Source organism: Hibiscus syriacus, unplaced genomic scaffold (genome assembly GCF_006381635.1).
Source record: "Hibiscus syriacus cultivar Baekdansim isolate YM2019G1 unplaced genomic scaffold, ASM638163v2 tig00112498_pilon, whole genome shotgun sequence".
NCBI classification, from domain to species: domain Eukaryota; kingdom Viridiplantae; phylum Streptophyta; class Magnoliopsida; order Malvales; family Malvaceae; genus Hibiscus; species Hibiscus syriacus.
Window position 1 is genome coordinate 953,240 of NW_024063347.1, and position 25,702 is coordinate 978,941.

At 31.8% G+C, this 25,702-nt stretch overlaps 2 protein-coding genes across 6 annotated transcripts; both read right to left on the bottom strand.

The window, feature by feature from the left end:
• Positions 1-10,395: 10,395 nt before the first annotated feature.
• Positions 10,396-12,028, bottom strand: LOC120180684 (cytochrome P450 81Q32-like). The gene is made up of 2 exons (XM_039185969.1): positions 11,129-12,028; positions 10,396-11,046 (listed from the first exon to the last, which is right to left on the bottom strand). The coding sequence occupies exons 1-2, from the start codon at positions 12,011-12,013 to the stop codon at positions 10,426-10,428; spliced, it is 1,506 nt and encodes a 501-aa protein (XP_039041900.1). The 5' UTR covers positions 12,014-12,028; the 3' UTR covers positions 10,396-10,425.
• Positions 12,029-17,644: 5,616 nt separating this feature from the next.
• Positions 17,645-23,229, bottom strand: LOC120180681 (transcription initiation factor TFIID subunit 4b-like). Of its 5 annotated transcripts, none has more exons than XM_039185965.1 (14): positions 23,015-23,225; positions 22,808-22,907; positions 21,988-22,541; positions 21,768-21,863; positions 20,764-21,666; positions 20,150-20,274; positions 19,935-20,022; positions 19,696-19,831; positions 19,530-19,585; positions 19,401-19,457; positions 19,191-19,331; positions 18,990-19,055; positions 18,646-18,907; positions 17,645-18,108 (listed from the first exon to the last, which is right to left on the bottom strand). In XM_039185965.1, the coding sequence occupies exons 1-14, from the start codon at positions 23,051-23,053 to the stop codon at positions 17,930-17,932; spliced, it is 2,802 nt and encodes a 933-aa protein (XP_039041896.1). In that variant the 5' UTR covers positions 23,054-23,225; the 3' UTR covers positions 17,645-17,929. The 5 variants fall into 5 exon arrangements, with proteins under 5 accessions (XP_039041896.1, XP_039041895.1, XP_039041894.1 ...); XM_039185964.1 differs by having other exon boundaries at positions 21,988-22,544; XM_039185963.1 differs by having other exon boundaries at positions 22,802-22,907.
• Between the last annotated feature and the right edge of the window lie 2,473 nt (positions 23,230-25,702).

Sequence of the window (25,702 nt, forward strand, 5' to 3'; positions counted from 1 at the left end):
GGGAAGCAATCTTTTCTGAAGATGATGGCGAATCTTGTAAAGCTTTAAATAGGGAAGTAGGATGAGTGTGAACTTAAGTTATTCTTTTCACTACAAAAACAAAAGTTGCATCTCATTTTTAATTCACGATCGTTGCAACTTGCAATGAAAAGGTTAAAATGGGAAAAACAGGAGAATTAATTCACAATTTGATGATAACAGTTATATGTGATGGTCCTATTGGGTCTTTTTGAGACCAAAACTTGCAAGAAATCAACATGTTGAAAGCCATTGATGATCGACAAGGTCGTCAAAATATATTATGCCTAATTTTAATTATGATATATTTAAGTCAAATAATATATTGCTCTTAGATCAATCTATTCCTAAAATGTTGCATTGCAAAATGAGAAAATTCCATTGCTATCTATCACGGGATGCTGTTGATCTTTATGGCCTTCAAATTCAATTATATTCCATAGTTACTATAAATAATGCAATTATATTGTATAATTGTTGAATTAAAAAAATTCTATGGGTTATTAACATTATTATTTTTAATAGTACGTGATGATTTAAAAAATATTTGTTTGAAATTTTCTTAATTATCTATAACACACCCTAGGGTTGTAAATGAGTTCAGCTCGAGCAGTGTTGAGTTCAGTTCGACTCAAAAAGTGTAAAACTGAACTAGACTCGACTAAAAAACTCACGAGCTTAAAATTGTTTAGCTCGACTTGAACTCGGAATAAAAAATTGAAGCTCGACTCTCAAAAGCTCGTGAGCTTAAAATTTTCAAGCTCAACTCGAAATAAAAAATTAAAGCTCTACTCAAACTCGAAAAAAAAATCGAACTCAAAATATTCTTACACTTGGCTCGATTGAAGCTCAAACTCAAATTCAAGAGTTGACCGAGTCGATCTCGAATAGCTCGCGATCAATCTTGTTCCATTTTATGACATATCCTTTAAACATAGTTACTCGAACACAAGTCCTTTTAAGAAGATTAATACTTCCTTTTATTAGCATTATTAAATAGGAAAATAAGTAAAATTTTCATATATACGATGATATGTCATAATTGGCTATTAAAAATTAAAATGGGAAACTATTAATCACTTTAAATTATAATCAAAATTATTATAATGGTGCTCAATTATAATCGATTTAGTTCAATAACACTTGATAGTTTCATAATTTAATTAATATCAGAATCGTTAATACACTTAGAAATAGGAAATTGTCATACAAATCAATTTTCCTTAGTGGTTAAAGGAACCATTATTATTTTTAGAGGTTATAGATTCGAACACCTACGACTGCAAGGGTGATTGAACGTTCATTGTTAAATGGTTAATAGTATTTAGAACATATATTACTTTGTTATCACCTTAGTTTAATAAAAAATAAAAATTATATATATTAAGAATTATAATTTAATACATCTTATGTGTAAAAATAATTTCACAAAAGTTTTAAGATGATGACAAATATAATAATTTTCAAAATTATTTTAACATACAATACAAAATTATTCATATAAGATTTTTTTTCTTAAAAGAATAAAACATATCACCTTATTTACAAATCAATATATATGAAGTTTTTTTAAAAAAAAAATCACATAAAAACTTAAACGTGTGTAATATAGGACAAACTTAGAAAATTCAAAACAGAGCTAAAATTAGAAAATACAGTTTGATTCAATCCCTTAAATCACGTTCTTTATACAATAAAAATAAAATAAAAAACTAGATCATTTGATATTGAATGTATATACCTCTAATATACATGATATTAAAATATAAGATCTCAAAAAATAATAACAATTTTCTTAATTACTAGATAACTTAATTTGTACAATTTAATTTATTTCTAAACGACTGAAACATATGGAAATTTTATAAAGTTCATAACAAAATTACGACCGTAACGATTCTATTTAAAAAAGAAAGAACGTAATGTACCAATCTTATTAATTCACAGGAAATAATCACAATTACTAAATAATGCAATGGTTGATCTAAACTTCAACTTATCGATATCAATGAAGGATCATCATAATTCTTTTTAATAATTTAAAAAACTTTTATTTTTTTAATATTTTTGATAATTTTAAATGATTTTTATAAGTTTTTTTTTTTTATTTTCTTAAATCTTTGTAATATTTTGTTGTTGATAGCATGATACTTCCCGGATTTATCACGTATTATTATTTCAGTGATTGTTTAATAATTTAATTATTGGGTATAGTTTTGAGCAAAAAATAGTTAAATATCAAACGAAAATATGACAATAAGTCAGTACCTAAATAAGTAATTTACCTTTTACATTATTGTAGTGGGATTGTCCGCCGCCTATAAGCAGGAGTAGGTTGTCTTTCAATATAAATCCACATGAACCCTAAGCCATGGGTCCATCCACAGGTTTTTCCTTCTTGTTTTCAACTAAACCCAAATGACCTTGGACTTCCCTTTTTCTTAATTTTCTTTTTGGTTCTACTATCGGTTTCAATTCAAGGTTTGGTTTTTGACTAATTCGGATTAATCTGCATCGCACACTTAATTTTAGTGGAAAGAGTTTTCCAGCAGAGATTTTATGCATACACAAAGACTCGAACTCAAAACCTTATTATAGATGGGTTCTTCCCCGTTATCATATCCAATAGCACAATCCCATAACTATAGATGTTGACTTTGGGATTGATGGGAAGATTATAAACCCACTCGGGCACCATTTAACCCCTTGTTCCTTTGATCTTGAAGAATCTCCATGTAATACCCCAAAAGTGGTTAAGTGACCAAAATAAAAAGAAAGGTAAAAGTTTGTGTTTGAGGTATAATTTTAGGAAAGGTTAGAGATTCGTTTGGTAATTTATCCAAAGAAATTCTTTTTATCGGATAAATAGATCGAATAGAAAACTTAAGAAGTTATTCTAATACTTCATTTCCTAATTTTAGGATTTGTATTAGTCATTAAATTAAAATAATTTCTCATGTTAGATATGAACCATTGGATCGAAAAGGATAAGATTGACATTAAAATTTATTTTAATGGAAAAAATGATCTTTTTAACATTCCATGGAATGAATATAAACTATAGAATGTTTAGAAGGGATATGCGACTTGTTATGGATCATAAATGTTCAAAGATAAAATAGTCCTTTCATTTTGAAATTGTTAAAATAGCATTAGTTATAATATAGCTATTGTTTAAAAAAAGAAAGAAAGAAAGTAAACGTACCTTCTTGCCAAGCTGGCAGCCGTGGGTTTGAAAGTTAAGGTGCAATTTTTTTATTTGATTTTTCCTTCCAATTTAGTTGGATTTAAGGTTAGTACATGAAATATTGATCTCCTTTGAATTTTATTTCATTTGGCACCAATACTTTATGGTTTTCTTGTATTATATGATTGGGTAGAAAGATTCCATGTTTTAGGGTTTGGTGATTCATGAGATTTAAAGTTTGGATATAATGAATTGGGCGTTGTTCTACTAATTTCATAATTGAATAAGTGATGAAAATTAAATGAAAATAGGAGAGAGAAAAAGTTTTGTTCAAGTAGGGTTTTACATTGATTGTTTGAATTAGTGATTATATATGAAGATTAAATGGTTCTTTGTGCTTAGATATGATGTTTGAAGAATAAATTCATGTTTGAATGCCTAAGTGACCAAACCGACAACTTTGTAAAGTTTGAGTTTTATGTATAAATATTATTTGATGATGAAAATGACTAGAAATGATGTTACCTTTTGAATAGATTATTAACATGTATTTTGAATTGTATGTGTTATATAAATGGTGTATACGTTAGTTCGGGAAGGTACTAAGGTAAGTACATATTTTTGTATTCTTATATATTAATTATATATATTTTTTATGAATCGTAGTAATTCTATCTATGAGACAAATGATAAATTTATAAATTGTATTACATATATATTATTACAAGCAATGTATATGTTGGTATATATAATGGGTATGAACTACCCTATTATGATTGGTGTTATATTGTTAATAAATAAGTAATGTGACATGATCATAGGTATTAAATGTTATAAGTTTTTAAATGTTACAAACTATTAAATATTATAGAGGTTTATATATACTGCTCAAGTATATTGAAAGAGAATGATTGGTATAATGGTGTATCATAGAGTTAATGATTGTACAGATTCCATACTATGGTATAATGCATAATATTCCATCCTTCGGGATGATGCATAGTATTCCACCTTTTAAGGTGATGCATATTATTACATCCTTCAGGGTGATACATAGTATTTCATCTTTTGAAATGATGTACAATTTTATAGTTTAGTGTGATGCATAGTATAATTGCTTACCTTATATATCTTAAATTGCTTGGGCATTGAAAGAAATGAATAAAATATTTACAATTTACATTTGTGTAGTTTATAGAGATTGATGAAAAGATGCCTTTTATGGTTATGTTGTTTAGATGATTTTAGACAGTCATGTTGCCTAAACTATATGGATGATATGTATTATATTGTTGTTTAAATCTATGTTGTTTATGTCATATTTTATTATATATTAAATGTGTGTTTTAATTGTGCACAGATAAGTGGTACAAGACCGTGAAGTGAGCAGTTTTGCATCTGTGCTTTTGGGGTGGATCCACAAAGCATCATAGTATGTTTTGACATCCTATATGATGTTTTTGGATATAGTGGCATGTATATATGATATATCTATTTTGTGTTATAAATGACCCTTTTTACCTATTATGGCTACTAATTTTATAGATATGCATACTTATTTAGTTATTTTTCTAATGATATAAATGCATTAATAGTATTGGCATGATTATAAATAAATAGGCACTTACAAATTTTAAAGGTACAAAAGAAAAATGAGTTATAAGGAAATTATTTTTTTAAAGTATAGTGGCATCTTTGACTCGTAATTGTTAATATTACGAGAAGGGGTATTACACTCCAATATTTGGGACTATTGGATAAACCAAAATCTGATACTTTAGGGTGATAGGTGGAATCGTCATTATGTTATGTGGCTTGACATCACAGTGCAGGACCCATTCTAAGCACTATTCAATCTTCATGCAAGTAAGCCAGCCCTTTGGCATGCCAACCATAATCGACCTACTTCTTACTTAATTTTCAATATCTATTCATACGAATAACTATTTAATTATAAATGAAACCTGTACAGAAGAAATCAATTTTTTATTAATCTGAGGTAAGTACAAAGTAGTATATGTTTAAAGATAACTCTCAACCTCTTAACATTGAATGCTCACGCCCCTGATATATATGATGCTTGAACCCGAGTCTTCAGGAATAGCAACAATTCCTAAAGAAGAAATCAATTTATAATAGTAGAAGTTAACATTTTTTAAAGGACTAGAAGTATACATTTGAAGGTTAAGCAATGTTATGGAAATTTCATAAAGAATCAGTCCTATCCAAAAATTTTATATATTTATGTTTAATATTCATAGATGTATTAACATGAAATAAAATATGGTGAAATGTAAATTATGTTCATATAAAAAATTTCAATAATATATAGAGATCTAAAATCTAGAATATTGGGATGTCTCAGGTACGACAGCCTTAATATACGGCTAAGGAAAGACGTTACCAGAAATGTTAATATTTTTTTAACATTTCCGGTAAAGCGTTACCTAAAACATTATTTTTCTACCGAAAATGTTAATATTGGGTGCTACCTAAAATATTCAACATTTCTGGTAAAGCGTTACTTAAAACATTATTGGGTTAATATTGGGTGCTACCGAAAATGTTAATATTGAGTTCTACCGGATGTTAGTTAGCGAAATTAACATTTTCAATAAAAAAATAATATTTTAAGTAGCGCTTTTCAGAAAATATTAAAAAAATATATTAACATTTCTGATAAGACATTTCTTTAATCGTATATTAAATATTAAAGTTGTCGTAGAGAAGAACTATCTGCGAACGCCAAGAAGTTATTGGTTTTCTAGTAATGATTGTGTTGACGTTAAGTAAAAAGGTTTGGATACGTGCAAACTCAGGCCTCCATATTAAATTGAAATTTCCATATTACATGTTCATAGACCATGGAACGGACCCTATACATTTATTCATTTAATATATGCTACGTAAAATATTGAATTCAACAAACCTTAATTGTTTTATAGCTTACAATTATAGAAACCTTTAATGGTCCTGTGTTTTAGGGTCCCTAGGAAGTATAGGAGCAAAAAAACTAAGGGGACTAGGGCTTGGCCTTGGAGTTCTTCATGGAACAAATGCATTCAAGCTTGTTCCCGTTTCTCCATACCTTTGAGCACACCGTCTTGCATTTGCAACAGCAGAAACCTGTCATCAATGCATCAAACCATAAACTCAACCGTTATATTCAAAATTACTCAAAAAATAAAACCATCAAAGTTTGAGATTTTTTTTGTTCTCTTGTACAACCTGCCACTGCCACCGCAATGAGAGAGGAGCCTAGGATAACAGAAACAAGCGTGCCTGTGACCAAGACAAGCTTCATTTTCTTTGCTTTATAGGAGCAAAAAGGAGCACAAAGCAAGTTTAATATTGCATGTGTTTCTTTACAAAATGAGCCCCCAAGGGCCTTCATTTATATAGCCTACGAAAAGTAAGTAACATCGATCAACAGCAAAATCGATGATGAAGTAACCTATTAGAATCTTGATCAAGTTAAATTTTGATTTATAAACCCAACTGTCAACCTAGCATGAATCGTTTTCTGTAAGACAACTTGAAAAAGAAGCCGACAATACCCTGAAATTGAGTAACTTTGAGACAAAAGGAGCAGCAAAGCATCTTAGATGGTGGGAAGTACTTGTTGCATGATATTAGCAGTTGTAACCATAAGCTAAAACATTTAAAACGGAATTGAAATATGTAAAGCTAAAGAAGACTTTCTTCATGTTAAAAGAATGATCCTCCTCCATACATGGAAATGGCAACCCGTGTGAGATTATTAATTACCACACAAACCCATAAAAGCACAGTGCTTAAGGGGCCTCATCCATTGTTATTTATGAGTTTGATTGAGTCAAATTTATGTATGATATCAACATATTTCATGGTTTGATTAAATATAATTTGGTTTGAAATATGAATCTTAATTTGTTCTAAAATTTATTTATATTTATACATAGGTAATCTAAATTCAAATTTTACCATCTCGTTTTGTTATTTTATTTTTAAATATTTATTATATTTAATAGTTATTTTTTATAATTTTTTTCTCAACGTATTTATCATTATATATTGTCTAGCATTCACCCCATTCTAGTTCTCCTTCAATTTCTTTTTCGAATTTCTTAAATTCATCAGTCTGTCTTTTTTATTAGATTTTTGAACAATACACCCTTCGATCTTGATAAATCATCTGTTGGAATAATGTTTCTTCACCTTCTTCTCTCTGCAACTTAGCATGTGGTTCTCAACTCATGCATCACGCAAGCCTTGTCTTCTAGGGTAGGTGATGTTGACTATAATGGAGTAACTATTTTGCCTTCTCATCCAATGATCACGAGAGCCGAAGAAGACATCTTCAAACCAAACAAATTTTCTCTTCTATCATGCTTTCTGATAAGTAATTTTAAATAAACAATATTAGATACAAGCTTTAAGGAAAAATATTTTTTTAATCTAATATTGATTTTTTGTGATGCTGACGTGTCACGAATAAGATAATGTCATGTCAGCATTAAAAAATAATTAAAAAATTATCACGATAGTTAGGGAGGGATGCATGATTTTATGTTAGGATGGTGAACTTCTAAAATTTAGGAGGTGACGAACTTATAAATTTTAGGTAAGAAAACATATTATCAATATAAAATACAAAGAAAATAATATAAAATATATGATAATTTGAAATTTTCAAGGGGCACTACCCCAGCCCCCTCGATCCATCTCTAACGTTAGCATAACATTTAATTTTTTTTTAACGGCAAGTGACCATAACAGAATCAAATATAATGTTAAGTATGATTTTGAAAGAAAAAAATAATAGTTGAGTGGCCAAAACAGAAACTAGGTAATAGATAAGTGACCAAATAGGTAGTTTACCCTTAATAATATTCTGACACTATCAACTCAGTCTAGTAAAAATTAAATCAAAGACGTCATATTGATGGATCGAAATTTAGTGGGAGTTGAATCGGAATTAAATCAATTTATCAGATTATCAAATGATATTCAATCTTTAAATAAGAACTAAATTTTCACTTATATCGAATGTGAGGGTTCGATATCAAATGATATCATTAAAAGGACTAAAAATATAATTATCCTAGTACCCTGAAATAATAAAAGAATATCCTTGCTTGTCGCAGTTGGAGTTGTAAATTTGATTGTTCAAAAAGATATTGATTCAAGGTTTAATTATGTACAAGAAACATGAATGGGTTCTTCTCAAGTCCTTAAGGATTGGGCTTTCCAATGGCTTTAGCGTCGTATAGGTACCCATCAACACTGTTGCAAAGTTTGCTTGAATCCGAATCCGATTCTCAAACTTGACAAAAATTGAGTTGAAAAGATTTTTAAAATGTTTTCAAGTTTTGGGTCCAAAATATTTAGGACACCCGCCTCCTCCCCTGAATCTAACGCTTGTATCTAAATTTAAATAACATGACATCAATTTTAACGATATAATTAGGGTGTAAACCAGATTCCCTCGTTGAATTAGTTTAGTTGTTCATTCTTTTTTCTTTTTCTTTTTTTTGCTGAGTTTAAATCCGTTCATAAATATTTTTACTCTAAATTTTATATCTAAATAATATTTAACACTGAAAAAAAATAAATCAAGACACACAGAATAGCTCAATATAAAATTATATAAGAACGAAAACACTGATAATACAATTCCAAGTCTAAACGATGATAATGTGGACCAGTCTAAGGTTAAGAGTTGAACGCGGACAATTCTAACACATTCTTCTCAACAAAATGCCAAACTTCATTACTCCAGGGACCCACACCTGACTTCCATTTTAGTGCAACTTCATTACTATCATGCATAAATCCTCTAAATATAGTGAATGCTTTTTCTAAAGGAAGTATAAATTATAGAAAATTATTTAGAAAAATTAAGTAAATGAATATTATACGATAAATTCATTTATAGTCGAAAATAATTTTTATAATCTATTATTATATTTTCATAATTTTAAAATTAAATTATAAAGAAATAAAGATACAGAGGTTAAAATAGTTTTTTAAAATTGTATTTTTAAAGTGAAACAATGAGTTTAATTTAGTGAATTGAATTTGATATTTGAACTATAAATTATATTGCAAGACTATGAAATATTAAATTTGTGTGTTCGAATGAGACAATTTTATTAATACAACTTTTCGATATATGTATGCTCGCAAGGAGTCAAGATATCTTATCATTGCCTTCTTCTAGAAAAATAATATTTTGATCTTTAATTTTAGATTATAATTTCATTCCTTTTAATCTGTCAGACTTTAAAAAGTTGATTATTTTATATAAAATATATATTATTACTCATAAAAAATTGATGTGGAATTTCATTTTGAGTTAATTATATCATATCTCTCTAAACTATAGCTCCCGTTTTAAATTGGTCTTTCAATTTTTGAATATTCTAATTTCATCCCCAAATTATGACTTATTCTAAGTAGTCCTTAAACTTTTAAACATTCTAATTTTATCCCTTAACCATGACTCTCTTTCTAAATTAGTCCGCAAATTTTTGAATATTCCAATGTCATCCCAAATTTCATCCAAATATGTAATTAGTTTCAACCATAGTTTAACTTAAATGTTGTTTCTTTAAAACATAATAAAATGTAAATTGGCCTAACAATTTTATTAATAAGGGATGTGATTAGTATATACTTATAGTTTGGGATGAAATTGTAATGTTCAAAAAGTTTGGGGACCAATTTAAAATGAAGGTTATAGTTTGGGGATGAAATTGAATGTTCAAAACTTTGAGGACTAATTTAGAATGATAGTTATAGTTTAGGGATGAAATTGAAACATTTAAAAGTTCACCAATTTAAAATGAGTATTATTCTTTGAGGACATGTGATGCATTCAACTATTTTATTTTGTAAAATTTAAAATTTAATTTCACTTTGATCCTTGTGGTGAAAAATAAAATTACAATCAAGAAGCTGTAATTTTAATATCCTTTCAAAATTTTACAAATAATTATAGTACAAACATTAATATTAGTGATTTCCTTGACCTACCATTTCACTTAAAGAGATAATTTCTAAAAATTATCATTTTAATTCCTATATTTTATTTTTATTATAATTTAGTTCTGACAACAACATTATTTATTTAATTTAGCTCATGATTTATATTATATTAATTTATGTTACATTATTTATATGACTTTTACATTTACATATATTTGAAAATAATATCATAAGACAAAGGGTCTACAACTCTATAGTTGGGAGAGTAAAGGAACAAAGGGTTGGCGTGGTCGACACTTAGCCTGCAAAGGTAGAGCCTTAGGCATGGTGAGGCCAGGCCCTTCGGTTAAATCCACCTTCTCTTCTCCTATTCTCTCCCACTCAAAGCATTGAATCAATGACCCCAAAGTTAATCCAATCATCCGCATGGCTAATCCTTCTCCGGGACACCGCCGTCTCCCCGCTCCGAATGGCATTAGCTTGAACGCGGTGTTCGATGGATCCAAGCCCTCAAATCTCTCAGGCTTGTACTTAGTAGGCTCCTCCCAATTACTGGGATCGTTATGTATGGCCCATGCGTTCACCAACAACATGGTTCCACGCGGTATACGGTATCCCCCGATCACGCATTCTTCCGATGATTCATGAGGTACTAACAACGGACCCACTGCCTTCATTCGAAAAGTCTCGTTGATTATGCAATGAAGATAAGGAAGATTCGATAAATCCGATTCCTCGATCAATCGATTCTGTCCGACAACCGCATCGATTTCAGCTTGAGCTTTGTTCAGAACATGCGGATGGTTCAAAAGGAGAGACATTGCCCACTCTAATGTGGCTGCCGATGTATCGGTTCCAGCAAGAAGTAAAACCTGCAACATTTTTCAAGAACCGAATTAGGGCATTGTTTGATGAAGGAAATTAAGAAGAAGGGAAGTTTTAAAAAAAGCTTACGATCATGAGACTTCTAATACTTTCATCCTTGTAAATTTCAGGATCTTGTTCTTGCAACGACAACATGACTTCAATCATGTTCTTTTTCTTGTCTGTGGATACACAACTTTCCTCGCCATTTTTCATGTTGCTTCGACATTCATCGATCAGTTCTTGTGTAAATGTGTCTCTTCTTTTAGATAAGTTGATCATCCTTTTCTCGGTCTTTCCGAACCATTTCATCAACGGCACAAAATCACCCATGTTGGACGCGCCGGCCAAAAGAAACGATTCCCTCATTATTTCGCGAAACCGAGTCCCTTCCGCGACGTCCTCAACATCGTCTCCGTAATATCTTTTTCCGGCTATCATCCGCATCATCAAGTTGACCATCAGCTCGAAGAGTCTGGATTTGAGATTCACCGTCCGATCTTGATCCTTGAACAGCTTACGAAGAAGCAAACGGAGTTCATCGAGGCGTGTGGCGTAAAGCAACTGGAGACAGTTGCTTGAAAGAAGTTGAATTGCCGAGATGCGCCTCAAGTTCCGCCAATTTTCGCCGTAGGAATCCCAGATAAGGCTAGTATAATTATTACCCATATGCTTCCCGTATAAAAGTTTAGGGCGGTTGGCCAAGATTATATCATTTTTGGTAAAGCACTCCTCGGCGGCCGATGCGGATGAGACGAGCACAACGGGACGTGACCCGAAGTGGAGGAGGAGGACGCGGCCATGTTTGGCGGAGATTTTGGCCAGCGTGCGGTGGAGAGGCTTCTTGAGGAGTAAATAAAAGTGGCCGATGAAGGGTAGAATGGGAAAAGGGGTGGGCGGATGGTTCTTCAACTTGTGGAATATGTGGACGGTGACGGAAAAAAGAGCTACAAGGAGAAGAATTTGCAGAAACATGGCGACTAACTTTGAATGGAGTTATTTTATGTTGTGTGTGGAATTGGGATCATATATATGCGGACTGGAAGCCTTTCCTTCTCCTTCCATTCATTTTAGACAGCGGGATGTGTACGTTCCCTTCCCTTCTAGATCTTCAAATTGGGGACAACCCTAACAATGGGTCGATAAGATCAGATGAATGACGTTGAAATGTTTATTTTGTTTTAATTCTTTATCTATCAATAATAACATACTATTCTTGCCTTCGGGTCAATTAGTTTATGCATATATAACGATTTCAAATTTTAAATAAATTACTTTTTTAACAAAAGCAGAAAAGATATAAAACGATTTCTTTCCATAACAAATATCCCTTAATTAGTGTGTGTGGAAAGGAAAGGAAGTCAAGGAGTGTCCCTTCTAGGAAGTTCACGATCCAAATCAACCAATCGGGGCCCCCAAACCAGTCAACTTTTAGGTATATAATCACCTTCTTAACACCTACTCCAATTAAATTGATTTAAATGTTATTGATCCAAATTTAAATGTGATAATAAGGCTTGAAAGTCTAGATATTCTAGAAGTTTTTTTTATTCAAACCGATGGATAATGTTTAAATGCTGTTAATCATCTTTTTAGGCCTCATTTGAGACTGTTTTGACGCCTTAAAATCACTTATTTAAGTATTAGTGTTCCTAAATAAATGTATTTTTAATTAAAATTGGCGTTTCAAACGGGATTTTAGATCTAAACTCAAAAGTTGAGATTTTGAAGCTTTTAGACCTAAACGGGTGAGTTGTACTATCTTTCAAGTAATAAAAGCTTATGTTATAAATAAGATTTTGTTTTTTTTTTCTCACATCTTTTTTTTTACGGTGGGGGAGATTGTTGTGCAAAATTTAAAGAAATACATGTTTATACCGGTGTAAGCTATGTCTTTGTATTTTCATATATAAAAATATTATTAATATCTTAAACCGACATTTTATATTTTCAAAATCATTTTTTAACAACAATCTTAGACTATTAAATTTTAAATTATACTTTTAGAAATTACTTTTAAAAATATTTTTATGCAACACTTTTTAACATCACTTTTGGAAAATATAAATAAAGTTCGATGCCTACTTCAATATCGGCTTCCCCCTGTTTTCTTAACAGACAACCGGCTACAATTAAATTGATTTAAATATTATACGCCTAAGTTTAAATGTGATAATAAGACTTTTGAAATTTTAGATATTCTAGAAGATTTTTGACTTCAAACGTAAATGTGGTCACCAAACATATAGAAACTTTTAATCGATCAAATGATATTCAAAGGACGATCGTATATTTTAATTCTTTTTATAATTTAAATTTTATTTATTTAATTTTTAGATGAATGATAAAATTTTCATTAGCCCAAATAAATATCGTTCTGTTACAAGGAAATCTTAGTAACAATCAAAATAAAAACATCCCTTACAAACTAAGTCATCCCAAACAGACCCTTAGAAAAACTAAAAACGCAACAAATACAAACTATAAGAATGCAATCGGAATCAAACAATCTCCCAGTCAGCACAGATCCTGGAGTTGATATATTCTTTTCTAATCAAGTTTTCACTAGTCGCAGGCGGCGGATGCACATGGAGGTCAGGTGGGCATTAACAATAACCAGATAAGACCAAACAAGAAATCACAATACACCGAAAATATGCAATGGGAACCAGATAAGACCCGTCCAAGGACCCTCTCATGCTTACTTCTTATCTCCTATCAAATATCATTGACTGTAAACTGCCCCAATAACCTTCGGCAACCCGAGGTAGGATCTACAAACTGAATCACAATAGCCCGCAGCTTCAATAATTTCTTTCAAAACCGATTACAAGCAAAACGCATGAAATCTATAAAAGGACACCCTTTCAAAACATACTCATCCGCCTTCTTCACCCAAAGAGAATCAACCTTGGTGACCAATGCCCGTACATGTCGCAGAGCACTAGCATTATTCCAATCCTCCAATTTTTGAATGTTTATTAATAATTTAATTTTATATTTTTAAAGATTATACATATAAGATATATAATATATCATTAACTTTTATGTTTGATTATGAATAATTTCTTATATATAAAGAAACTTTAAACAAGATTTGCTTCAAACAAAATGCGGAAAATAAAAGTAAAGAAAAAGGGAAAACAAAAGCAATGTGAATGTGAAGGTTCATTATTCCAAGATTTGGATTTGAAAGCGGGGGCCCAACCCTTGACTTTAATTTTTTGTGACTCCTCCCGTCAATATTGCTATGGTAAATGACTTTTAAAAATATTGAGTTAAATCAGGGCAGAATTATAGAGGATTGTGGAGGCCAGGTCTCTCAAAACATAGAAAAATTATACCAAGTTATTTGATTTTTAAATTATTTAAAAAATAGTTTATCTTCTTAAATTTGTTAAAAATTTATATTAATATGTTAATATATTATTTATTTTAGTATTCTCAAAAAAAAAATTAATATACATAATTTAAATTATCAAAAATGAAAATCACAAAGGTTTAGATTTAAACTTATTTTTAAAAATATTAGTTTCACCAAGTAAAAGCTTTAAAACTAATAAAGTGTTGATAAGATATAATTGATATATATATATATATATATATGCACAGAAAATTTTACTTTTTTCTTAAATTTTTATTTTAATGTTTTTATTCTTATTTCTCAAATCATTAATCTTTTCGTTCTTTCTACTTTTATAATATTTCAAATAAAATAAAAATAAATTATATTTTTTTAATAATAACATATAATATTTCAAATACTTTTAAGCTCCTATTTTATTCTATAAATAAAGACAAGTGTCTATTAATTTGCTCAACAATTTATGAGATTCTTTTACAAATTGAGAGTCAATATTTAATACTATAATTTTATTTTGAATAAAATCTTGGTGGAAAATTTGTTGAAAACATAAAATAAAACTATATCTCTCTATAAAATCGGCTATAAACATGCAATTTGATAGATAAAGTTAGTATCTCTGAATTTATTGTTTGTAACATAACTTCGACACTTGCAAAAGCGTGTATTGAAATTTTGACACTTTTTATTTTATTTTATTTTTGAGTTTCTCAAAATTGTTTTATATATATATGATTTGATTGACATTTGGAATTTCATTCTTCAATGCATTAATATCTTTGGTGCTTGAACCTTATATCTCTAAGGATAATAACCATTCATTTAACCACTTATAACTTGATTCATGCCATATTTATATAATTTGGATTAAACTACTATATAAATCATTAGTTTATTAATATGTATTATTGGTCACTCTTTCGTACTTCTTCCGTCCTACTAAAATTATTATATGTATCACTTTTTTACACCTATAAAAATAAATCTACAAATCATTTTTTATGAATAATTTTATCATTTCCCTTTGGTCAAATATATCTCCTAAAATTATGTATATAATTAATATGAGATACAAATGATGATACGAGGAGAGTCTTTGTATAGAACGTATATATCATATGATACGTAAAATTAATTTTCAATATTTTATAATTTTTTAGTTGTCAAGTTTATCTATTATTTTCCATTTTTTTTTCAAAATATCTCTCAAACAATAAATAAAAATAATTTTTTATGTAAAATAAAAGACAATTTAAATTTTCATCCATCCAAATTTTTTTTCTACTCTCCGCAACAAAACTTTAATTATAAAATGGGTAAACTATACCGGATACCACCAAAATTTAGGTGTTGTATCGTTTATACTGTTAAACTTTCAATTTTGCCAATTACGATGTTGAACTTTAATCTTCATTTCAATTATACCACTGGACCGTTAAATCGTTAACAGTCGGACCAAAACGACGTCGTTTTGGTGAGGTGTCTACATCGAAAGCCGTCAGCCATTAACCACGTCATCGCGTCGTTAATGATTTGACGGTTTACTGGTATAAGTGAAACGAAAATTAAAATTCAAACTATAATTGATTAAATTAAAAGTTTAATGGTATAAACGATACAACACCTAAAGTTCGGTGGTATCCGGTGTCGTTTACCCTTATAAAAAAAATCAACTCAACAACTATCAATTCTTGAGCATTGTAAAAACTTGAACGAGTATTGTGCGTTCTTTTGGCAGGTGTTTGAATTTGAGTAAATATAGGTTATGATTCTATCTCTAATATAAATAATTTAGAATGCCTATTTCCACCATATCCCATCTTTCAAACTTGAACAACATAATTGATGATAAGTGTGAATCTTCTCCCTGTTATTATAGCATTGAGAAACCATGTTTTGTGCTTTTTTTTAATCGAAAGTCATCAATTTTCCATTCCCAAGTTCATTCTTTTCAAATTGTTTAAAATCTAAAACCCTACTTTCCGATTTTAAGTAATGTTAAAAACTGGGGCATGATCTTTCGCCACAATCGGTGAGGCAGCCAAATATATGAAATGATACATTGATTTTTTTTTTTTTTGCGTATGAAATGATACAATGACTTTTTTTGTCACAATCGTCAATAATTCTAGAGGATATGATTAAAGCTCTCGGTTGACATATCTTTTTTAGTTCCTTTGGATTGTGGTCTCCACCCTTAAGTAGGAATTGTTCAAAAAATTATTTACAATTATTATAGCCTCTATATAAGATAGTTGGGTGAAAAAAATAATTGTGCGACGAGATTTAAGGATAATATAGGATTTAAGTGTAACGTGTGACAATAAGAAAATAGTAGATCAGTGAGAGTCCAATGACAGGATGGATGAATAGTAATGACTGATTCGATAGCAACATATGAGATTTAAAGATTTGGGCGTATGAATTTAGAATAATTTTGGGATTTTAATATTTCTTTATAAAAATCATGATTTTACTTTACTTTTTTAAAATTAAATTAAAAAAATTGTGCTACGTGTCAAAATTGATTGGAAAGTTAGACAATTATATTGACCAAAAAATTGTAGACACTCATAATTAACAAGAGGTATAATTTAAACAGTTATTTTCTAATTAAACCTAAAACTAAACACAAATTAGAAGAGATCAAGATTTCAAATAAAAATGATATAAAAATCCAATTTCAAAATAATATATATAATACTGACTTTTAAATGAGCAGAGGACCATTAACATATTTTATTCTTAAATTTAATTTAAAAAATATATTTTTTCAATTTATATAAATTATATTCATATAGAGATAACCTGATTTATAGGTATAACTAATTTAAGTAGATTATATTGACAAATTAATAATTTTTTAAAACAAATTATCTACAAATTTCATAAAAAATATTACATTATCTAATACATAGATGGTAACAATATTTTTTTTTTGATAAATTTTAAATCTAATCTTAATCTTACCTAAATGGAAGAGAGACTCTAGGAGAAGAAAATAGAATACTCTAACCTATAATATAAGGGAATATGAAAGAATAAATATGAACAACTTGTTCAAACGACCAAATATGATTGCTCAATAACAATATTATCTTTTTATTTTTAAAGAATGTTCATTATGTATGATCATTAAGTACTATCATTAGATGATGTTACAAACGAAACGAGTTATTCTGTTCCAAGTAACTATGAACACAATAGGAGAAATTTAAAAAGAGAAATTGAGAATGTTGACATTTCACATCAACTTTAAAACATTATTCATTACGAAAAACAATATCACATAATAACAATAATAATACAATTATTAACATCAAATCATCCAACTGCTCCCCATGGTTCTGAGGAATGTAGAAAGATGAGGTGATACAGCACTTACAAACCTGAAAATCAAGCTGTTCCATAAAATATTCTTCCACTAAAAGCTAAAGGTACAGACAAGGATATCTTAATTTCCATTATATTTAATCAGATACCTAATGGGAAACATGAAACGCCCAAAGTATAAAGGTGCTTTATAATCACCCCGCTTTAGATTCAGAGCAGGCTTTTTCGTACAAGCTATAAATAAGTGTGGACTTGGACATTTGGGGCTCTCTTTCCAGAACTGCAATCACATCCTTAACCGAAATAGTACGAGCCACTCCAGTATGGGGCGTGAGCATCACACCCTGGTTCCGGCCAAATTTCTTGCTTCCCCCTGTTGAAAGAATGAAAGAAAAGCAAATATATGACAACTTTGGAACGGAACATAATCCACAGGAGTAAATATATGACTAATTTTGGAGCAGGCAGTGCAGGAATGATTTAATCCAAAAAAAAATATCAGTAAACTCTAAGGCAAGCATATGTTGAGCAGTTTCATATAAATACATTTGCTTTACACAGTTATTCAAATGCTAGAAAATGACTATAACAGATAAAACTGACTTTATTAAATCAACAGTCAAATTTCCTTTCCATAAAAAAGAGTCATTTCCGAATCATTTGTATCTTAGTATATGCAAGGATTTATTGCTATCAGGTTTAGTAACATGCATTGCTTTTATAGTTTGCTCAAATCAGTTCCATTGGATAATACATAGTAAGAACCAATTGCGATTTTCTCAGATCTATACCAGCATTCACGACCGTCATCAAATTTAACAGTACACACCATGAACCTTACAACCATACTAACCAGTTAAATGTATAAATTTAAATTTGAGAAGAGATCTGGCCGTGAATCAAAGCTTACCAGATGCATGAGGACTGAGCGGACCCGTTTTTTCAAATTCTTGATTGTACTTTGTACTTTTTCCAGATGCAGATGGAGGCCTGTTGTTCACATCTTTACCTACCTGTGAACCAGATGCTGCATCCGTTCCCCCTTCACGTTTCTGGCGAGCTTGCTCAGCCATAAGTTGCCATTTTGACAGCATGTCATCCCCTCCAACAGCTGCACGTGCAGCAACATTTGCAGCAGTGGTCCTCATCTTGTCATCCTCCTCCTTGTTTACCTAAACATTACCACAGAGTTACTCCTCTTATTCAGAAGATCAAGAAACATATAATGTTCGGAAAAATACTTAATGATAATACCTTTACTACTTTTGCTCGACTGTCATCTTTCTCCTTGTCACCATCAACGGCAGTCTCAGCCTCGGGCTGCAACCACATATATGTAACAGATACAGTGTTAAGGAATAAATGATACATCATACCCAATCCAATGTCTGTCAGTGCATTGTTGTGCATTATTGGTTCCTTTTTTTAATGTACTATAGATAAAACAGCACCCACTTCATTAAGTTTTTGGAGCTTCTCCGCCTCAGCCTGCTTTTTCTCCCATTCTCCCCTGGCATTCTGGTTCATCATCATAATTTGCTGCCGGACATCTGAGGTAATTTGTGTCCGATGCCTAGGCTTCTCAACATCAACACGCTACAAGAGATCCATTCAAATTAGAAAGATATTAAAAAATCATGTTAACTGAGAGGAATCAAGGCTGACCTGTTTCGACAGTCTGATTAAATTGCATATGAGCCCCCGCATTCTTTCCTCCACACTCTATAGGTTCAGATACATGAGGAAATGTATAAACTGAATATAAAGAAAAGGGCCAAGAAGCTAGCATCTCACCAGGGACAAACATCGTTCCACATCATTGCTTATATTCTTCAAACCACTTTTGGCCACTGCGAGAAGACAAAGAAAAGAAGACATGATTATTGCTTATAATGAAAAGCAGAATGTAAATGTACAACATTGAAGGACTTAGGACCAGGGAGGTATAAAGAATATTAACTAATTTCAGCCAATTTCTTCTGCAAAGGGGTTTTCTTCAAAAAGAGCCTTTCTTCTTCCTCTTGCACAACCCTTCTAGATGCTTCTGAAACTCGACTCTCATCCTTGGGGCCAGACAATAGTTGCTCTTCTTCTTCCTATTTAATAGCAGAACATAAAAAGGATGTAACTTTTTATTTTAGGGATTTTATAACTACTTAATCATTAAATTCAGGCAGAGATGACTGTAAAGAATCATACCCTGAGATTGACTCCGCTAACAGCAGTGACATCATTTAGTTGTTCAATGCTCTGATCTGAAAATGCTGCAGACACTTTTTGCTTCTTGCTGTAGGAACCCATTGAATATGGATGAAAAATGATTTAATAGGTTAATATCAAAAAGGAACCAAATGGTTTTCAATTGATCCTTGATAACTATTCCATACAATCAAGCAACAGAGAGTTGATTTAACCTTGACGGTGCTGGTGAGGAACCCAGACCTTCCAATGGTTTCTTCTGTCCAATAGAAGACTTTTTTTGAGGGGTTCTTGCGTTGACCCCAGCTGGAGCAGGCACAGATGTATTTCTAGAGCCCATCTGATAAAAAAAAAACCCAAAAATTTGACAAAAGAAACCAAGTCATGAGCACGTGCTTCACTGGGGAAATCACTAAAGTACATAAATTTCAAAAATGTTGGTAGAGGTAAATAAATTTCAAGTAAGTAAACTGAATAGAAAGTGAATTCAGAATCAAGAATATGCCATACATAAAATTGCATGTTTAAACGACCCTGTTATGTAGCACGATTTTGGGAAGTTTGCCTACTCTACTTTGAAGTCAGAGCAACTAAAGAGATAAATCTAACAAGTCAGCAAAACAGCTCATGATTCATAAATGTCATTTGCCATCAAATTGACCATACATCACAATCCACGTGTATAGGCACTTCATAATTGAAAGAAGGCATCACTCTAAGTGGAAAATACTTGATGCAAAAATTTTAATGCAGACTTCTAAAACAAAGTGATAGGCATCATCAAGATATCACAATGAGAAAACATAGACTAAGATGATAATATCCGTACATTAGAATCCATTTGTGCTGTGATTGAAGGTGTTGAGAAGCCAACTCTGGAAGATTGCTTCTCTCCAGGCTCATCTCTTGGAGTAGTTATAACTGCATTTCCTTGTTCAACTAGTGTAGTCGACACTCCCTGGGTGGCAGACAAATGAGGTCTATACTGGTCAGCACCTTGATCAACAGATTCCTGTTTCACATATGCTGCTGATGACAAAGGACCAGGATTCAGCTCCTTACTTGGGGAGGCTTGCCAAGGAACTGAACCACCTGAAAAGTGAGAAAGAGATGCACCCTGCAATCTATTTGGGTCATTACTAGAGTTTTGCCTCTCAAGCTTAGGCCCACTCATCATGTTCATAGCCTGGGTTGATCCTCCAACAGGATTCGGTCCCATGCTTTGATGATGTGCAATTTGCCTCATTTGTGAATCATGAGGTTGCAGCTTTAGAGTGGAAGCTGAAGTATTAACATTTGGCCCAGAATATGTGTGATAATTATTACTCCCGTACATGCCAAATGAATTTTGTGGGAAATTCAAAGGTTGTTGCTGTTGCTTGTTAATTCCTTGTGTCGGAATTGATGAACGTCCTCTTTCTTGATTTGCAGTGGTTGAACCGGAGGAAGAAATTTGGCTACCCACCATTCCAAAGCGAGAATCTGATTGGCAATCCAGCTCTTGAGATTTTTTAGCCTTGTTTTCACCAGATAAATAACTTGAATTAGCCTGCATGGGGACTGCTGGGGATGGGGCCTGAGTTGAATTGGCAGGAGAATTAGGACCCTTTTGGTGCAGCTGAGATAATGAATGTGGACTAGCAAGCTGTGTGGCACCACCAACAGATGGCATCCGGAGAGCAGTCGGTCGTGCTCCAGTATGGGACTGTAGTGGGAACTGATTGGAACTTATCTGAAAGTATGGATATGGGTTTTTAGCTTGTTTTCAAAATTAAAATGCAATCAACTAAAGCATCAGTTTTTACTTCAATAAAGTGGAAGATTTGAGCTGACCTGCGCTTGTAACTTGTTAACTGCCAACCGCAGCATCTGGTCTCCTACAATATCTCTCATGTGCCTGACAAATCCGTCTTTTGCAATTTCATTTTTCTAACAGGTAAAGCCAGTAGAAAAATCAGGGGGAAAAAGAGACAAAAAAGTCCATTCTATCTATTGCGCACATTACTAAATAATTACAATAGTCGCAGCAAATGGGTTGATATTAGAAGTCCACCTTTAGTTTCCCATACAGAGTATGAAGCTGCATGGCTCTGTCTTTATCGAGTTGGGGCACTAAGGCAGGCAACAACACAGCAAATGGAACTTGTTTTCCTCGATTCATGGGATTATTTGGCTGCTCTGCTCCACTGGCCGGTTGATTACTCGTCTTCTGTAATTTAGCATATTGTGATTCACTGTCTTGATTATTGGTTCTCTCAGGTTCACGTGGGGTAGGACTTTTTTCAGTAGTCTGAATCCTAGTCGTTTGAGAAACCTGAGCAGGAATTTGTTCAGCTACTCCTTGCTGATTATCACCTTGGAGTTGTTTTTGTTGCAGTGGTAGACGATTATGCTCCTGCTGAACATCATTTGGCTGTTGTAATTGTTGCTGACTCCCGGCATTTACAGATCCCTGTTGCTTTTGCTCAGTCTCGGATGAAATCTGATGTTGCTGCTGAACACTTCGAAGGACTTGTTGATTTTGGAAGTTGGTGTTCCCATCTTGCCCCAGGGTTGGCCATTGTGCAACTGACTGACCAGAAGCAGGATTGCTTCCTTGAGAGACAGCTGCTTTATTTTTCAAAACGAAGACATAACAAACATTCAATGAAATTCCCAGGAGAATCAATTCATAACTAACAATTGCAATTATTAACACAAAAGTAAGCTAATGACAGTCTCAATTAAGAAACTCTAACCCTAAATAAACAAAAATAACTGAATTCCACTCTAAAAAAATACTAGTTAGGAAACCAAATCTAGTCTCTTAATCTTGCAAATTAGAAGCCAACTAAGAACGAAAAGTAAAAAAGAAGAAAGAACGATACCAGTACTTGAACCCGAGTGCTGAGAAGTCGACGCATCGCCTTCAATATCTCGATTCAATGCGGTCTGGAAAGCCTCAACGGCAGCTCCAGAATGCATAGAATCGTCCTATTAACAGTGTTTTTAAAACCAAAATTGGAAAGTAGATTTAACAACGTTCACTTATTACGAATTCTATTGCAAAGTAGTAGAAAAAACCCAGAACAAAGAAAAACCTCGTCTTCTTCAAGGAGCTTTACTATGGAAGGGTCCATCACAAGCTATACCGGCAACCGGCTTTTGTTGCCTCTGCCTAGCCGACCGGTGGGCGGGAATCTTTCAGCTTACCGGACTGTAATTATGTTCAGTATTTCAAAATTAAAATTACACAAAAAAATACCCGATATTGAGAAGAAAAAATTCAGAGAAGTCCCAAAGGGAGAAAAAGTAGTTTTGCAGTGAATCGAGAAAAGGAGTAAAGTATATTTACCGACTTGGTTCTTAGCTTATAAAGACTCTAGGAAAAGTACAACATAGGTCACTGAACTATGCTGAAAGTTCATTTTAATCATTAAACTTTTAAACTATAAAATAATTCTTAATTTTTCGAACAATCATTAAAGTAAAATTCTTACAAAATAATAATTAAATTTTATCAAAATTAAAATCGAATATGAAAAGAAAAGCAGAATTATAATTTACTATGTATTCCAACATAATTCAAAATAGAATCGAACTTGATTTTTTTCTCAAATTAAATTCAGAATGAGTAAGCTAAATCCAAGTGACTTTCAGGCTAGTATGTCTAATAACTATATAGTTTGCCCAAAACCCTCCGAAGGAGATATATAGTATGTCTAATAACTATATAGTTACATATCTCGATGCTAAACAAATGTGGAATCGACATGAGAATTTTGTATTTATGCAAAACCTATTGAAGGAAGCAGAGGATTTGTTATTAGCTGATATAACATGCAGCTAGGCTAACCTCATAAACCTGTCTTAACCAAAAAAATATATAGTTTGCCCAAATAAAATAAACAATAATAATATAAAAAGAGACATTTAATATTTTTTTCAATTTGTATTTATTATGCATATATATTTTTAAAATAGCATGTATCAATCACAAGATATTATTAATTTAGAATAATTTATAAACCTATTGATAATGTATATATTCTATACATAGCTGTTCAAACTTAATTTCTCTAAAGAGAATAGCATTTTTGTTTTATCACTAAGACTGCTCAATGGGTTCGCTCATTAACCATAATTATAGGATGTTCATTTAAAATTATCAGTTATTTATAATTTTTTATGCATTTTCTATTTAAAATTTGTTTTCTTCTCCTGCAGTTTTATAAGTTTGTTTACAACATTAAACGATGAACTTATTTTGATGGATATAATTTTTTGTAATTAAGAAATAGTTGGTGATTTAGCAGTAAGAAATACTGAAGAGTGATATGAATATTACACAAAAGTACAAGAAGAATTGCAATCAATGAAACCACGAGGGTTCCCAGATTGCTGGTTAGAGTTCTGGATTTCAATAAATCAATGTCTGGCCAAGTAACAAAAGGCAGCAAGACAGCCAAGTTTATGGTTACAGCTAGAACAGCACTCTCCGATGTAACCCTAAAACGGTTCCTGGTTTGTTAATTATACAATTTTGATTTCAACAAATCGATGTATGATAACTAACAAAAGGCAGCAACACAGCCAAGTTCAGAAATCTTCATAACCTACACAAATGGCAAAGTGCCCTGTGTTTCGACCCTGAATCCGAGAGGAGCAAGCATTAAGCAGTGTATTCGGTTGTAAAACACTCGATCAACCTCACATGGAAGACACTTACCTCCGATAGCATCCCTTGCTTGTTTAATTGCTGGGTTCTTGCCTTGTTAACAACTGAATTCGGTGATCTGTACATTCTCTGTACCAAAGAATCAGTTTTAGTTTTATACCCTTTGGTGATGTCCAAATAATGTATCGAAATTTATTTTACTTGGACTTGGATGTTCTCTGAAAGATCATCAACCTGCACCAAAAAATTCAGCTGTCGGATTGAATTTTGAGAACACGATTATCAAAATCCATGGCATGTAACCATCATATATTGGAGAATTAGAAAACGGAAGAGTAACCTGAATCAACTGAGGCCATGTTGATGTACGAAGTGTATCCCCACCGATCTTCATCAATTTCTTCGGAGAATAACCATACTGACATCACCAAGTGAACCAAAGTTAGCCAGAAACACCATACATTTGTGGAAATTAAAGATAAAAATGAGTACCTCAATGAACTTCAAAACATCCTTAAAACAAATTCCTCTGGTTACTAAGATCTTTCTTGGAAGAACCTACACCACCGGCTTCCACAGAGAGGTCTCGGGGTTGATTCAGAATTTTTTCCTTCAATCCTTGTATGTGTGAGAATCCATCTTTAGATTTCAATCCGGTTGAGCAACTACAATAAGAAACCGTTTCATTTAGGAAAAAACCGGTTGAGCATTGTAACTCAGTATACTAACACAATACTAGACGGAGAAAGAATTTCAATCCTTATTCAATTTCTTCATACTCAAATGATCTCAGAAGATTCTGAACAGGATTTAAAAGCCTGTGAGAGAGGATTCTTTCAATATTTCGTGAGCATTATTCTCTTGAACCGACAGTTAAAGCCAACAAACCTACCAAGAGAAATTGTCAGCTTGACTATTGAAGCCTTATGTTTTGTTCAGCGCATATGTGCATAAGCATTTTCCATTCTATTGCTTGCTTTTGGTTTCAAATTCCTTTACCCAAGTTTTCTATGCTTTATGTAACCAAAATCTTGGTGCTGCACCAGCTGGAGCTATAGTGCTTCTTCATGCCTGTGCTCATAACCCAACGGGTGTTGACAAGATCTAAAGT

Excerpts from the sequence above, each read along its gene's own strand:
- LOC120180684 (XM_039185969.1), bottom strand. The coding sequence starts at position 12,013 with ATGTTTCTGCAAATTCTTCTCCTTGTAGCTCTTTTTTCCGTCACCGTC. Across the intron at positions 11,047-11,128 it reads GTATTAGAAGTCTCATGATC|GTTTTACTTCTTGCTGGAAC; the intron begins GTAAGCTTTTTT and ends AAAATGTTGCAG.
- LOC120180681 (XM_039185962.1), bottom strand. The coding sequence starts at position 23,053 with ATGGACCCTTCCATAGTAAAGCTCCTTGAAGAAGACGAG. Across the intron at positions 22,908-23,014 it reads AGCTCCTTGAAGAAGACGAG|GACGATTCTATGCATTCTGG; the intron begins GTTTTTCTTTGT and ends CACTGTTAATAG. Across the intron at positions 18,908-18,989 it reads GTCGAGCAAAAGTAGTAAAG|GTAAACAAGGAGGAGGATGA; the intron begins GTATTATCATTA and ends GGTAATGTTTAG.